This window comes from Pleurodeles waltl, chromosome 6, assembly GCF_031143425.1.
Source record: "Pleurodeles waltl isolate 20211129_DDA chromosome 6, aPleWal1.hap1.20221129, whole genome shotgun sequence".
In the NCBI taxonomy this organism is placed as follows: Eukaryota; Metazoa; Chordata; class Amphibia; order Caudata; family Salamandridae; genus Pleurodeles; species Pleurodeles waltl.
Genome location: NC_090445.1, coordinates 1002189068 through 1002205356, shown reverse-complemented (window position 1 = coordinate 1002205356; position 16289 = coordinate 1002189068). Strand labels below are relative to the sequence as shown.

Below are 16289 nucleotides of genomic sequence, written 5' to 3'. Positions count from 1 at the left end.
GGACACCAGCACCGGCTCCCCCACGCAATCCTGGCACTGCTCACATGCTATGCCTAGCATGAGAGCAGCATCAGGATTGGTCTGAGCGGCTTGGTCTGCCTAAGACGGTCGGCCAAACTGACATGGACACTTAGCGCACTACACTCCTCCTCCTCCCTCCCATGGCCCAGCCCACCTCTCCCTGCACATGCTGGCTCAACCGGCAGCTGAAAAATAAAACGATAATAAAGTATAGTTTTATTTTTCAGGTGCTGGCTCTTAGCCAGTGGGGCGACACCATTGCAGAGGAATTGCCCCTGCTGAAAACCCCACTATTTTGCATGTTTTTTTCATAATTGTCTTGGAGATCATGAACCCGCAACAATCCTGGGCATGGAAATGCTTGGCTGGTCCTCAGAGAAAGTACTGGATTATTTAATAAGTGCTCGATCAAAACCTAAGATCGCACCCAATGTATGTGGCAATTGTGCTGCAGAATGCAATATTTTGCTTCACTTTCTCAAAGTTTCTGCCTCCAAAACATCCAATGGGAAGTCGGGATTTTTGTTTGGTACATTTGAGGCAGATGCTTATTTCTACCACTATCAAGATTCACCTGCTGCAACTGCCCTCTGAAAAAATAGGGAATATAGGTTTTACTTTTTCACATTTAGTTAAACTCGATAATATCGAGATCTCCATCACAAGTTAGAAACATTCACAGCTTGAACTTTGAATCTCACGGGGTCACTCACGGGACTCAACACATTACTCCTATTTCACACAGAGATTAGAAACTGCTCACAAATGAAAAAAAAGGTTTTAGCCCAGCTTGCCGCTATTAACTTGTGCATTCATTAAAATACTACGGGGCATATTTATACTCCGTTTGCGCCGAATTAGCGTCGTTTTTTTCGACGCAAATTCGGCGCAAAACTAACGCCATATTTATACTTTGGCGCTAGACGCGTCTAGCGCCAAAGTAGGAGTAAAGAGCGTCATTTTTTAGCGTGAACGCCTTCCTTGCGTTAATGAGATGCAAGGTAGGCGTTCCCGTCCAAAAAAATGACTGCGACGCAAATTCCGTCGTATTTATACTCCCGGCAAAAATCACGCCCGGGAGTTGGCGGGGCAGAAAACCCCGCATTTGCGCCACTTTTTAATGCCTGGGTCAGGGCAGGCGTTAAGGGACCTGTGGGCTCAAAATGAGCCCACAGATGCCCTCCCATGCCCCCAGGGACCCCCCCTGCCACCCTTGCCCACCCCAGGAGGACAACCAAGGATGGAGGGACCCATCCCATGGACATTCAGGTAAGTTCAGGTAAGTATACATTTTTTATTTTTTTTTATTTTTTTTTGGCATAGGGGGGCCTGATTTTTGCCCCCCTACATGCCACAATGCCCAATGGCCATGCCCAGGGGACATAAGTCCCCTGGGCATGGCCATTGGGCAAGGGGGCATGACTCCTGTCTTTACTAAGACAGGAGTCATGTAAATGGCGTCTGGGCGTCGTTTAAAATGGCGCAAATCGGGTTAAGACGGTTTTTTTGCGTCAACCTGACTTGCGCCATTTTTAAGACGCCCTAACGCCATTTTTCCCTACGCCGGCGCTGCCTGGTGTACGTGGTTTTTTTCCACGCACACCAGGCAGCGGCGGTCTGCTTGCGCCGGCTAACGCCATTCAATAAATACGGCGCCCGCATGGTGCTTCAGAATGGCGTTAGCCGGCGCAAAATTTTTTGACGCTAAACTGCGTTAGCGCAGTTTAGCGTCAAAAAGTATAAATACGGGCCTACATGCGCACCAGGGAGAATAGTAAGACTTAAGATCCTCCCACAGCCCTCACTTAAAACTTCCATCCTGAGAGGTTTGAAAGAAGGTCACAGACTCAAGCATGCATCTGCAGCACCCTGCACTGAGACTACCACAGTGCACAAAATAACCAACCGCACAAATGTGGGCCAGGAATTAGGTCTGAGTATGATTAGAGGTATGGAGTCTGAAACAGTAGTTAAACCTACCGCCTGCAGATGAAAGTGCTAAGAGGTGAAATAATTGTCAAATGCTGTGCAATACATGCACTGCATAATATAATAAAACTTAACTGGATACACACCTATAACTTTCCAGTGCAAACTGTGCATGTTTTCATAGAGGCATCAGGATGTGTTGCAGGAAAAATCCTGCATGAGCCAGGATCCTCCATTTGCAAATCTGTCTGGAAACACATGCATGCCAAACGAGGCATAATGAAGGTCAAGTGAGGGTCAAGCAAACCCTCTTCCATTCCACACGCAAAACTGGGTTTAACATCCCAGTTAGGGAAAGCTGATAGATCAGAAGGAATGAACAGGTTAGCCTCCCCCACCCCACGCAACTGACTGAATCGCAAACAAATATTTACAAATACTCACCCCTTCAAACATTGTAGTCTCATGATGATAAAAGTGCTTTAAATTAACAGCAAATCAGTAAATAAATATATTACGTCCTAAGGAGTGTGTTCATCTCCACTTTTGAATAGATGTAAAGCTAATGTCCATTCACCAAAATATTAATGCTTCTGTTGTTGCAACCCGGCCTTTAGTGGGATCATTGTTGTTTGCGGCAGCGAATGATGATGTAGTCCCATAGTGATAGTATCACGGGCAGCTGCTTTATTTGGGCGAAGGCGCTGTGCACCAGCCCCCCAATTTGCCTTCTTCATGTGCCAACCACACTGGGAATTAAACAATCGTGTTACACGCTGTCTATTGTGATTATTTAATTATCAGTGTGGATGGTACACAAAGCAGGAAAATAAAACATACCTGGCAGACAGCCGACTCCCTGTGTTGGAGATCTGCAGTCATACTCTGACGCTCACTTTGTGCGAGCATCAGCCAGGCAGACACTTTTACTGACACGTGTGCTAGTGCACCTGCGCCAGAGATTGTAGAGGCTCCAGGGCTTTAATCCCTCCAGCCCTGGCCTGCCCTTATCTTGTGCCTTTGATTTCCACTCATCAATGATGCCAATAGCGTCACTTTTTGCCAAACCCCCGGGCAGCAAGAGCATCAGGTTGGGGCATGGCTGCATGACAGTTAATAATGGTTCCCCATCCCACCCTTTCCTAAATTGTCCTACGGTGGGGTCAGTAAGCATCACGGACCCCACCCCGCTCTATGACGAGTTGGAAAAGGGTGGGGTTTCCTCACTTTCCTAGCCTCCAGCCCTCTTCTCAGGCATCTTCACCGGCCACTGCTGATGAATACAAAATTTTCTAGGTATCGTGTCAAGAATTTTCAATTCTATTAAGGACACGAGGTGAGGATTATGCGTCAATCTCTTTACTGTTTAAACTCACAGCAGCCAATGAAAAAACACAATCAACAGAAAACTACATTTCCCAAGATCCCATGTAGTCCATAACACTCTCCATCACAGATAGCCCTCACATATAAAGGTCACCATTAACAAAATCCTACCTCTTTCTTTGCGAGATTAAGTCCAACATAGCGTCATCAATCGCACAAACACGTAACTGCAACATCCAGAAATGGAATCAACAGGACTTCAACTTGTAGAAAATAAGGATTAATCCTCATAACTCATGAATTCTTATCTCCATCAAAATGTTATATCATTTCAGTTAATAACAGAAAATAATTTTCATTAAAAAAAAAATTATGTTGTCTACAAGGGTGGGATAATCCTCGCCTCCGTGTCCTTCATAGATTTGAAAAATCTTGACGCAATAGCTAGAATCTTTTTTATTCTATTTCAGGACCGGAGGCTTCGGATTATTCTAGTTCAAAGTTGATTTACTATAGCTGAAGCCACATCAGCAATAGGTTTCTGATAAAAAAACATTAAAAGAAGAGTCTGTTGACCAATCAGCCGCTGCCATGATGTCCTCCAAGCGAGAACCTGTCAAAAAAGCCTTAAAAGCCATAGCTCCTGACTGAATGAGCTCCAAAACTGGAGGTATCAATACCACCTTCGTTCATTAACCATCTAACCCATTGAGCTAATAAAGCTGATGACACCAGATCAAACGTTTTTTGTAATGAAATGATTAGTTGACCCTGGAAGTCCCTGTGAAATTCCCGAGTGGATTCCTCATACACTTTTAAACATTAAACCACGCATAATTTTTTATGATGTGGAAAAGCAGGATAAGAAACACATTCAGAATCTGTTTTTGTTCTTTTGGAAATAGTAAAAGATACTCCAGAAGGAGTAAATACTCTGCCTAATAAATCCAGTGTTTTAACATCCGATATCCTACGACAGAAAATTAGACAAAGAAGGATGGTAAGTTTCGCAGCCAACTGTTTACGTGTAAGATCTTCATTACAAGGCCAAGCTTTCAGAAAACGTAATGCTACACCCACATCCCAAAGCACAGAATATTTTGGCTTAGGAGGGTTAACCATCTGATACCACGCAACAGCTTACAAACTAATTGATGTTCACCCACAGATTTACCATCAATATGGGGATGCCCTGCTGAGACCGCTGACCTAAAATTATTGATTGTTCTATATGTCAAACCTTAGGCTGCTAAGTCTGAAAGGAAATTCACAATTATACTAATGTCTTCCCCCAAGGGATAGACACTCCATTAACTACACCAACCAGTCCATCTCTTCCAAGAAGATTTGTACCATTTGTGAGTAGAGGAAGCCCGGGATTGGGACAGGAAGATCAAAGCGTTGTCTGAAACACACGGCACTTGCCAACGGTTCCTGAAAGCCTCCATGCCAGGAGGGACAACTTCCTAATCAATATTAGCGGATGAGGTAATCCTGCTGGGTCCAGCAATAGAGATCGAGCCAAATCGGAAGGGCAGAAGAGAGTTCCAGCGCCACTGGGAACCATGGCTGAGCTTTCCAAAGGCAGAGTCACAAGGATCAATTCCGCTGATTGTCTCCTCACCCGAGATAGTACTGTCTGAATCATGGCGAACGGGGGAAAGGCATATAGCAGGCCCATCTCTCATGACTGAAGAAAAGCATCTGACCCCATTGCCAGAGGGTCCGGCCTCCAACTGAAGAACCAAGGAAGTTGTTTGTTCAGTCGCAAGGCAAAAAGATTGATGGAACATGGACCCCGTAACAGATTGATTTTGGAGAATGTCTGAAGGGTTCAGCTTCAAGTTGCTGCCGTCCCTCAGGAAACGGGAGTTCCAGTCTGCAATCAGGTTGAACTTGCCCAGAATGTACTCCACTACAACAGAGATCTGATGTTGTAGACAGTACTCCCAAAATTATTTGGCTATCTTTACCAGCACTTGTGATCTGGTTCCCCCCAGATGGTTTATGTATCGAACCGCCAAAACATTGTCCAAGTGCAGAAGAATGCAACAGCTTGCATTCCGAGGGGATGGCAAGGGGATCGCGAATGATCCCGCCAAGAGTTCCAGGCAATTGATATGGAGCAATTTCTCCTGAGTGGACCATCTTCCCCCTGTTGTCACTGAGCCACAACGGGCTCCCCAACCCCAAAGGCTGGCATCTGAGTCTATCACAAGTTCCGGAGAGGCTGCAAACATTGTCCTGCCATTCCAGGCATACTTATGATTCAACCACCAAGAGATCTCTGCTTTGGCCTCGTCTGAAAGGTGGATCTGCTCGGAATAAGATAGGCCCCTGCAAAGGTGTCGAATTTTCAAGTGTTGAAGGGCACGATAATGGAGAGACCCTGGGAAAATCACCTGAATGGAAGAGGCCAGAAGGCCTACCAGGTGAGCTAACGTCCTCAGTGATATATTAGAAGAGGCAAGGGCTCACCTCAATTCTTTCTTGATCTAAATCCTCTTCGAAAGAGGCAACAGAAGTTGTGCGTTGATGGAATCTATTTGAAAACCTAAAACTTCTATATTCTGAGAGGGAGTCAATAGCGACTTTTCCAGATTGATGAGAAAACCTAAGTCGTGCAGAAGGTTGATAGTCCATGACAGCTGTGTCAGAAGAACCTCTTTGGATTGGGCCATGAGTATGATGTTGTCCAGGTAAATAATCAGACGAACACCTCTCACTCTGAGGGATTGTACCAGTGGTCTTAAGAGTTTGAAAAAAACATCGGTCGGATAACAAGCCGAGGATGGTAAACTCGTAACATTGGTCTCTCCAAAGAATTTGGAGGAATCTGCGATGTGGGCCAAATATCGGGATGGTTAGATCAGCGTCCTTGAGGTCTAATCGTACAAGAAAATCTTTCTCTTGGAGCAAGTCTCTTAAAAGATGGATACCTTCCATCTTGAAATGACGATATACAATCCAAGAATTTAAGTCCTTGAGATTGAGAACCAGGCGAGAACCTCTGCCTTTCTTCTGCACTAGAAAAATGAGACTGAAAAGCCCGAGAGGGTGTGGATTGGCTTCGACTATAGCTTGTTTGCGAAGCAAGGCGGAAACTTCTAGATCTATGAAAGAGCTCTCTTCTCAGGAAAAACAAAGAGTGTGAGGCCAATTGGACTGTTGGGGCGTTGCATAGAATTCTAGTCTGAACCCTTGAACGGTTTGCAAGATCCAAGGATCTGGAGAGAGACTCTCCCAGTAACTTAAACAATGTCTTATTCTGCCCCCAAGAATAATCTCTGAAATGGGAATAATTCTCACCTGGGTATTGTCGGAAGTGGTGGATCTGCCTCGGTTACCGCCTCAGTAGCCACGTCCGTAGCCTCTTTGAGATCTGGAGGGATAGAATCCCCCAGAGGTGGAACCTCTTCCTCTGTGCACAAAACCTCCTGAGGCCTGATGGAATCCAGGGCCCAGCGAAGGACCTCTGAATTACCCGGACCTGGCAAAAAGGCCACCGCTAAACATCTTCCTCATGGATGATTGAGCTTTGTCCAAGGCCGAAAAAGTGGCTAGATATTTTCCCAAATCTTTAATAAACTTGTCCGTTTGCTAAAGTGCCTGCCTCACTGGGGGCCAACTCAGCCAGTTTAGGGTCAATCCGCATGAAGAAGGACAGTCTCCTCTCAGTAGAAATAGCACAGTTTGGATTGCCAAGCAAACATATGGCTCTTTGAGACCATTGCAATATAGTGTCTGGGTCTAAAGCAGTACTGGATTCTTTAGCTAGTATTGTCAGTTCGATTATCTTTGTAACAGGACAAGATATGTCCAACAACTTGTCCTGGCATCCTTTCCAGGCTCTCTCCAAACCATTCTTGGGGTCTTTGGTGAACTTTTTAATAAACGTTGCCAGATTTGGATCTAGCTCTGGGGTATCTGCAACTTTCCCTAGAAGTGAGGGGCGTGGACATTCGTAGCATAGAGTACTACGCATGTCACAGTTGAAACCTTTACAGATTCTGTCCTGTTCATAGTATGCTACCTCAGTACAAGGAATCCATTCAGTAGACCTTGGGTGGATGATGGACTCAGGATCAAAGGATAAGGTATTTTGAGTCTGACTGTCCTCATCGAGGTTATGAGATTTGCTTTTATGTTTACCCGAGGGTTTCGGGTCGTTTCCAAACACTGACTCTGAGGAATGAGGGGACTCAGACTCTGCAGTCTCTAAAGTATTTGTAGACCCTCTAGGAAGAGACTCCGCACCTTGCAAGGAAAAGAAAGTATCATATTCGTGGTCTTTAAGCACTGACGCAGCCATCTGCGCAAGAGCGTCCGCCGAGGATGTTGGACGCACAGAGGCTCTCTGGGCAAAGCCCACATCTGGTGCCTGATCATCTCTGGGCATATCTACCATAGGAAATTTTCCTCTTAATTCACTCTGGCCATACCAGACTAGAGGCTGGATAAAAGGCTTCAAGGCCTTTATCAGAGCCTGGTTTACTGAGTCCTGGACATGGGCGCTGAGGGCTTCCACAAGTCTTTCCTCCATTCCAAAGTCTTCATGTGTGTCAGGATTTTCCTGATAATATTCCTCTTCTTCGGAGTAGTACGCCATCCTGTTAATGAGAGGAGAGGAGGAGTTCATGGGGGTGTCACCCAGCAGGTAAAATAATATTTAGCACAAAGTGCTTCCAAAAATTGCTCTTTCTAATAATAATGGGTGGAGGGAGCACCTGAAAACCCCTAGGGCAAGGCCCTACCATGTTTAAGTACCCCATTGGGCGTTCAGGGACAGATTGTCACACTTCAAAGCTTGCGCTGCGCCCTGCGACACAATCAGAAATGAGACGTGCTTTCAGAGCGCATGCGCGAGTCGGAAAAAGAAAGAGGACAAAGTCCTCTACCTCCGACCCGCTAGAGTGAGTGGGAGCCGTGCACCGTGCACACAAGCTCCCAGGGGGAGAAATCAAAGGCAAACAAACACGATTAAAGGTCCGGAGACCCAGCAGCATTTCATCAATCGCACATCACCGTGGTAACGGAGAGCGCCTGATCGGAAGAAAAAACACAATAGGGCACAGCGGGAGGCCACGTTCATGTCCTGCTCCCGCTCCACAAGAGCTTTTAGGATACAAACAATCATACATCAATAGGAAAAAAGAAGAGTGACACTTATCTCCTGCTGTGAACAGCAAAGAAAGAGGAAGGACTTTGTTAATGGTGACCTTTATATGTGAGGGCTATCTGTGATTGGGCAGTGTTATGGACTACATGGGACTTTGGGGAACATAGTTTTCTGTTGATTGTGTTTTTTCATTGGCTGCTGTGAGTTCAAACAGTAAAGAGAGAGAAGCATAATCTGAAGCCTCAGGTCCTGAAATAGAATTCGTTTCCTACGTGTTGCATAGAAAGACAAAGTTCAAACGGTTTTTGCCCATCATGTGTCTGCTCTGGCAGTAGGTGTAAGAGTTAAAAAATGTTTCCGGCTAGCTTATGGGGAGATCAGATTAGATTGCAAAACGGATGTTAACAGTTCTCTCTACAACTTTTCACTTTGCCTGTTTATGCTGCCTACAAAATGTGTTACAGCGCAGCTATAAGGGGGGTACAGTTATATTAATTCATGGTGTCTGTGTGTTTTTATATGTTGTCGTATTGTTTAAACCTCCTTAGATGGCTCATTAAACATGTTTGTATTGGGTATACATATGCGCAGTGCCGAGAATATGTGCACTTCTACTGATTGTCTGCTGTAAGGCCAACTACCCTCTCCAAAATGAAATATGCAATCAAGCATGTTCCTGTCTTTATTATGCCATTATTCGCCTGTCTTCCCTCAGCCCCACCCTCTTCCAGAATGCGAAGCTGGAGTGCAGACCTGCTCATGTAGTGTTTTTGCTGCGCAAAGCAACATTTTACTTTCTGAATTATGTATTCCTTTCTTTTAAATAGCACCAACATGCACTGTATGGGTACTGGACCTGGACCTCCAATTGTTATGACTTTGTTACCATGCAGCAAACTTGTGTACAGTAGTAGAGGTTTTTCTTCTAACAAACAGGAATGTTCCAAAAGGGATAATTTATTTTCAACCACAAAACATTTGCCACAGTGCCTCTGGAATATAGCTCTGCGGAGGAATTATAATAACATTCCTTGCTGTTGCTAACTACATCTTATTCTTATTGTATTTGAAAAGGATATGACTTTCCTCCCATCTGCACCTCATCTCAAATAGGCATTAATTGCATAACATCGCTGCTTGTGACCCTTTTACAATGTACATACAGACGTTCATAACCTCCGAAATTATATAATGCAAATTGGCTTAGAAGTAATGTTCATTTGTCAGAATGAGGGGTAGTAGGATTGTACCTCTACCATCTTTAATAGTGAGAAAAAGCTGTATCACATGGCAATTTGTTGCTATTATGTAGTGCTTAAAGGTGGCTTTACCCAACGTCTACGTGCTTTCATTTGTTGTAGTCAAGAAACCGGAGCATGGTGTGGTTCTCCGAGGATCAAATGGTTAATCAAATGTGGGGTTTAGGGTTACAAGTGAAGTCTCATGGCTCCATGGGCAAAAGAGTGTGGCTCCTGGACATTGCCATCTCACAATAACCAGTGCTGCCTCAGGGGCGCCATGATGAGAGAACACGAATACTGTGGCTCTTTGATTTCAAGACATTGATGCCGATTGGTGGGCGAGATTTGTGTGTCTTCCAAACTCGCTGCCCCAGCAGCAGTAAAGGAGAGGCACAGCTTTCCTCAAACCCCAGGCAGCAGCGCTCTGTGCCTAGCAGTACCTTGTGAAGTTGAGCAAACCTCCATCCTTTGCTGCAATGCCAGTGCAATGTATGATGGGCAAACTAAGTGACACCCTCAGGCGCATGGCACACCTGATGGGCAAGTTGTGAGTGTACAGTGCTGGATGATTAGTGGGCATTGTCTGAGTGGACATCTGGAAGTCCTGAGGATTCACAACATTCAAACTTGCGTCCTAATTATTCCTAGATATGTGTGTGTGTGGCTTTTAATTGTCCTCACTTTCACATTAAAAAATGTGATGTGCGCAAGCGTGCGTGAGCAGTCCAACCAGACAGAATTTAACTAGGACTGTTAGCTGTGTTATGGAAAGGCTCAAAGAAGGTGTTCTATTTGATGCACAACAGTCTACCCCAACGAATGCTCCAAGTCATGAGCATGATGCTTTTGACCTCTGCCCATCAAAGACAAGACTAGGATTTCCTTCTCCAATGTATACAGCTCGAGCCCCTGTTTGTGTCCTGGCAAATGGCTTGCAGCCTAAAAATTTGGTTTGCTGAAAACTGGCACCTATACCCCTTTAAAGTGTGAGCAATAAACACAACCCGTTTGGCAGGATATAAACACAGGGGGCTGGTAAAGGATGGCTAGCTGAGTTTGATGGGGCTGGAAGTGGTGGTAATCATGATATATGGGCTCGGGGCGGGCTGTATATTGTAGGCAGTGAAATAATGTATTTTTATTTTTTTCAACTCAGCTATAGAGCGCCTACTTAACATAAAACATTATTATTGTAGTTGTACAGAAATTAATAGCAGTGATTGTGTCATGTGTACATGTTACAGCAACATCTATAGCCCGAGTTTTGTTTTTAACTTTGGGTAGTTGAGAATCTATGATGCCATGAATGCTGTGGTTAGTTTGAGCGTGGAGAGAGCTGCAAGAGGGAGATACTGATTTAGTTAAGACATGATATCCTGTTTCTGAAATTTAACTCACAGATCACTTCACCTCTATGATAAGTTGACCTTTGACATGGTACAGTAATGCAGTGACATATGGGGCAGGTATGAATGTGTTTAAATATTTCAAGGCCACACATTCACAATTGCTTTATAAACCTTCATGCTTTCTCAAATGTGCTTTAAAATGCACCATTTGCCTTACCTTTTTTTCAACATTTTCTGAGGGAGTCCCCTTTCCCACCGAACCTTTATGATGGCAGTCTCTCTTGCTTTGCTAGAGACATAACACTCATTCCCAACTTTTACGCCCAACCACTTTGAAATGTTACTAGCCGCCACTGGATGGTATACGACTTGTGAATATCATTCACGTGTTTACTCCTTTACAGAATTTATTTACCTCAGCATTTGTGCTTTTTCTTCCTCAGCCCATCTGCCAGGCTGCATACCAGAACAATTTAGATGAAGTTGTGCAGCTACTGCAGGAAGATGGCGATAACCTGAACATAAAGGACAGCTATGGTGGGGACACACCTCTCATCTGCGCCTGCCGAAGAGGGCACTTAAGGATTGCAAGATTCCTCATCCAGAAGGCTGCAGATGTGAACATGAGAAATAACGTAAGGTCAAATAAATATGAAAACTAATACATGAAATCGGAATGGCATTGACTTTTCCAATTTGACTTGCATATTTTAAGTTACTATTGTACTGTTGTGGTATTCTAGGCCTAGAATGTATTGACACAGAATGCTGGAGTCTCCTTGGAGACAGCGACAGTTGGAGGAGAGGAGAGGCAGAAGGAGAACGAAGGAAGGATTAGCTTTAGGCTGAGGTGTTTCTTGTATAACTATATCTTATATTAAAGATCCTGTTTCTTACAAAGAAGACTGTGTTCTAGCGATCTTTCACTGGCGACGAGGATGGGATGGGATGCTGAAACCCCTTATGAAGTCGGAACACCTCAACTACCTATCCTGGTAATTGTGCGATCTCAAGTTTTTTTTTTTTTTTTTTTGTGGCCACGCTGTTCTCTGGAGCAGTCTGTTATTTTTTTTGGAGGGGCTGTGCTGTGTGTCTAGTGTATATTGTCGACTGGCCAGACTTATACACACTGTTGCTCGCGCTACGCTCAGCGGGTGCTTAGGCTCGCGCTAATTGTTAACCACGCGCTGCCTTGCCTACCGGCGCAGCTCGCCTATCTCAGACACGCGCTCACTCAAGAGAGTATCAACACGGCGAAACCGGCACAGCGCTAACTTACAGCAACAGCTCGACTATCTCGGACACGTGCTCACTCAAGAGACTATCAACACGGCAAAACCGGCACAGCGTTAACTTACAGTAATGTAATTACAGCGAACCGGAACAGCTTTCTTCTCTCCTGGTCGCGTCATCCGCATACGCTCATTGTTAAGCGTGTCAAGCCTCGTTCTCATACCTTGGCGGCCATCTTGCTACATCAAGTGACAGACAAGTTAAAGTTCCTGGCGGCCATTTTATGTTGCTTTGCGATTCTGTGTGTCAAGCCTCATTCTCACGTTTTGGCGGCCATCTTACTACATCAAGAGGCATTTGAGTTGAAATTTCTGGTAGCCATTTTAAGTTACTTCGTGTTTCTGTGTGTCAAGACTCATTCTCACATCTTGGCTGCCATCTTGCACATTAAGAATCATATGAGTCGAAGTTCCTGGCGGCCATCTTAATTTGTATTGTGTATTTAATTTTAAGGTTTTTTTTTAAAATATAACACAGGCACAAGATACTGTCAGAAATTTACAATATGCAGAATGTTACTTGTCCACCATTTTTTTTGCCTTCTCCTGGTGAACCACTAATTCCGTGGAAAAAATGGAAAAGTGTTTTTGCGCACTATGCTCGAGTTTGTGGCACCTCTCTAAATGCGGAAAGGAAAATGTCTCTTCTGATGCATTGTTTAGGTTCTGAAGGACAGGAAGTCTTTGAAAATCTACCTGAACTTATGGTTGAAGATGCAGGAGATCTCAATGACTTTGAAATCTGTATTAAAAAACTAGACTTACATTACTTACCGAAAATTTCCACAGTCTTGGAGAGGTATCATTTTGGAAAAAGATTTCAAAGATCTGGAGAATCTGTAGAGGAATACATTACTGTACTTCGGAAACTAGCTTCCACATGTGGTTTTGGTAGCAGTAAAGATGAAAGATTGAGAGATCAATTCATGTTGGGCTGCAACGTTGATAAAGCGAAAGAATCTTTTTGGATTAAAGACAATCCGTCACTTTATGAGGTGATATCTATTGCTAAAACACATGAACATAGCTCAGCTTGTCTTGATGAGATCAGGAAGACAAGTTCACAGGGAAAAGGGGATGAAGTTCATCTTGTCAGTCAAGAAGGTTATGTACAAGATAAGACAAATCCTCAGAAATCAGTGAAGGATAATTTCAATAGCTCCAAAGTTAAGAAGGGGGTACAGGGAAGATGTTACAGATGTGGTGAGTTTGGCCACTATGCTAATTTCAAAGGTTGCATAGGTTGGAAGGTTTTTTGTAAAAATTGTGGTAAGAAGGGACATGTCACTTCATGCTGCAAAAATTCTAGTTCACAAAAGAAAGGGGTCCAAGAAATAACATTGGAGGATGAAGATTCCCCAAAAGAATTTGTGTTACAAATAAAAAATGGAATAAGTGGCCCAGTGGAGGTTGTACGTATTGAAGGTGTATGTGTCCCTATGATGTTTGATTCAGGAGCAAAGATCACATTAATTCCTATGGGAATATTTGATAAACATTTGAAATCCTCTGTAAAATTATTCAAACCAGATATTTCTCCTAAAGGATATGGCGGTGAACCTATTAAGCTGTTGGGGTATTTTATAGGTTCCATTCAATATGTGGATAGACTCACAGCTGGCAAGGTATATGTCTCTATTAGAGGTGATTCCCTCATCAGTTGGTCTCATCAGAAAGATTTAAGGGTTTACCTTGAACCTAACGAGACCCCGTCTGTTAGGCTGAAGAGTTTAGACTGTGTTAATACTGTAGATAATGGTAGACCCTCCTATGAGCAGGAATTTTCTGATCTTTTTCAGGCTGAACTTGGATGTTTGAAGGGCTATGTTCATGAGATCAGGTTAAGAAAAGGTGTTACACCTGTAGTCAGTAAAGTTAGAGGGGTTCCTTTGATGGTGAAGGAGAAAATGAGAACAGAATTAGAGAGGCTGGAACAGGATGAAATAATTGAGAAAGTTGAAGCCACTGAGTGGTTGGCTCCAGTGGTGATGGCGGTAAAATCTAATGGCGATCCGAGATTATGTGTAGACTTGAGAGAGCTTAATAGATGTGTGATAGTGGATCACTATCCATTGCCCAACATTAATGAAATGTTAGCGCTTCTCAGTGATGCTAAATGTTTTTCATCTATTGACTTGACCTCTGCATACCACCAGGTTAAGCTTCACAAAAATTCTCAGGACTTGACAGCTTTCATAACGCCCTTTGGTACTTACAGGTTTGTCCGTATGCCTTTTGGTTTGGTCTCAGCGGCTGCTGTATTTCAACGTGCCATAGAGAGGGTCCTTGAGGGGATTCATGGCATCAAGATATACCAAGATGATATTCTAGTGCATGGCAAAGATGCATCCGAACATAATACAAGGGTACGGCAAGTTCTCCAGAGACTAAGGGAAAGTGGCCTAACGTTGAAAGCAGAAAAATGCAAGTTCAATCTTAGTGAAATTGATTATTTGGGGCATAGGATCTCCTCTCATGGTATCGAGCCAAAAAGAAATCTAGTGAGTGCGATTGATAATCTTGCGAGCCCAACTTCAAAGGAAGAAGTGATGAAGTTTTTAGGGATGGCAGAATTTTATAGTAAATTTGTAGTCAACTTTGCAGAGAAAACCAAAGCCATTAGAGGGTTGGTTAGAAAGGGAGTTACATTTCGATGGGACCAAGCTTGTGAAGATGAATTTGAGAAGATAAAACATGACCTGAAATGTGCTCCGTGCTTGCAAAGCTTTGATCCAAGTCAACAATCTATCATTATGGCTGATGCTAGTGCCAAAGGTCTTGGTGCTGTTCTACTTCAAGTTCACAACGGGGTGGAAAAGACTATACTTTTCATCTCGAGGTGTTTAAAGGGAGCAGAATTAAATTATTCTGTCATCGAGAGGGAGGCGCTAGCTGTATTTTGGGCAATAAACCATCTAAGAAAATTTGTTTGGGGTAGTAAGTTTTGTGTGAGAACTGACCACAAACCACTGAAAGAAGTTTTTGAAAAAAAGGGGTTGGATTCGATTTCAGGAAGGATTAGAAAATGGGTAGTAACCTTACAGGAATTTTGTTTTGATGTGCATTATGTACCTGGGGCTCAGAATCTTGTTGCGGATTGTTTTTCCAGACTTGTGAATGAAGTTTCTGATCTTGAAGATCAACTTACTGAGAGTCTTGATGATTTTGATGTATGCATGATTAGGGAAGGTATAATCAAAGAGGATGAGTGGATGACTGGTCTTAGTAATGATAAAGTGGTACAAGATGTTCTAAAAAAAGTCAAATATGGATGGGATGGCACCGAGAAACAAGATGAATGCTTTTGTGGTTTCTGGAGGGTCAGGGATGAATTGTCCTCTCAAGGGGATCTATTATTGAGGGGGACCAAACTTGTTCCTCCAGTGCAACTAAGGGAAGAACTAATTTCTATAGCGCATGAGAGTCATCCTGGTATCTCTAAAACTAAGGAAAGATTGAGACTCTCATATTGGTGGCCGGGAATGGATGTACAAATTGAGCGGAGAGTTAGGGAGTGTTTGGAGTGTTCTAGAGCTGATAAGACCTTGATGTGCAGAGTCCAACCTATGGAGGTGAGGGAACTGCCTAGGGAACCGTGGCAGGATGTTTCATTGGACATCTTAGGACCTATTAGGTATTCCAGCACTGACAAGTATGTCTTAGTTTTAATAGACATGTATTCGAGATGGCCTGAAATTGGGATCACATCTTCGGTAGAAACGCAAGTTGTCATAGACTTCCTTAATCAAATCTTTGATAGGGAAGGGTTCCCATCTTCCATCCTCACGGACAATGGTGTACAGCTTGTCTCTCGAGACATGGAGAGATTTCTTAGTGACAAGGGAATTACACATAAGAGGGCCTCTCTTTATCATCCCGAGACTAATGGTATGGTGGAGAGATTAAATAGGGTACTAAAAGAAACAATTCAAATGGCTCTTGTTAATAACAAGTGTTGGAAGGAGGAGATTTTGCATAAAATCAGAAATTACAGATTGACTCCTCATACAAG

General features: G+C 43.6%; 1 protein-coding gene across 1 annotated transcript in view; it reads left to right on the top strand.

Moving 5' to 3' along the window:
• Positions 1 to 16289, top strand: part of ANKRD22 (ankyrin repeat domain 22) — a 173294-nt gene that overhangs the window by 94071 nt on the left and 62934 nt on the right. The window contains exon 2 of the mRNA XM_069239903.1: positions 11429 to 11620. Within this exon, the coding sequence (XP_069096004.1) occupies positions 11429 to 11620 (192 nt within the window). The remainder of the gene's footprint in view (positions 1 to 11428; positions 11621 to 16289) is intronic.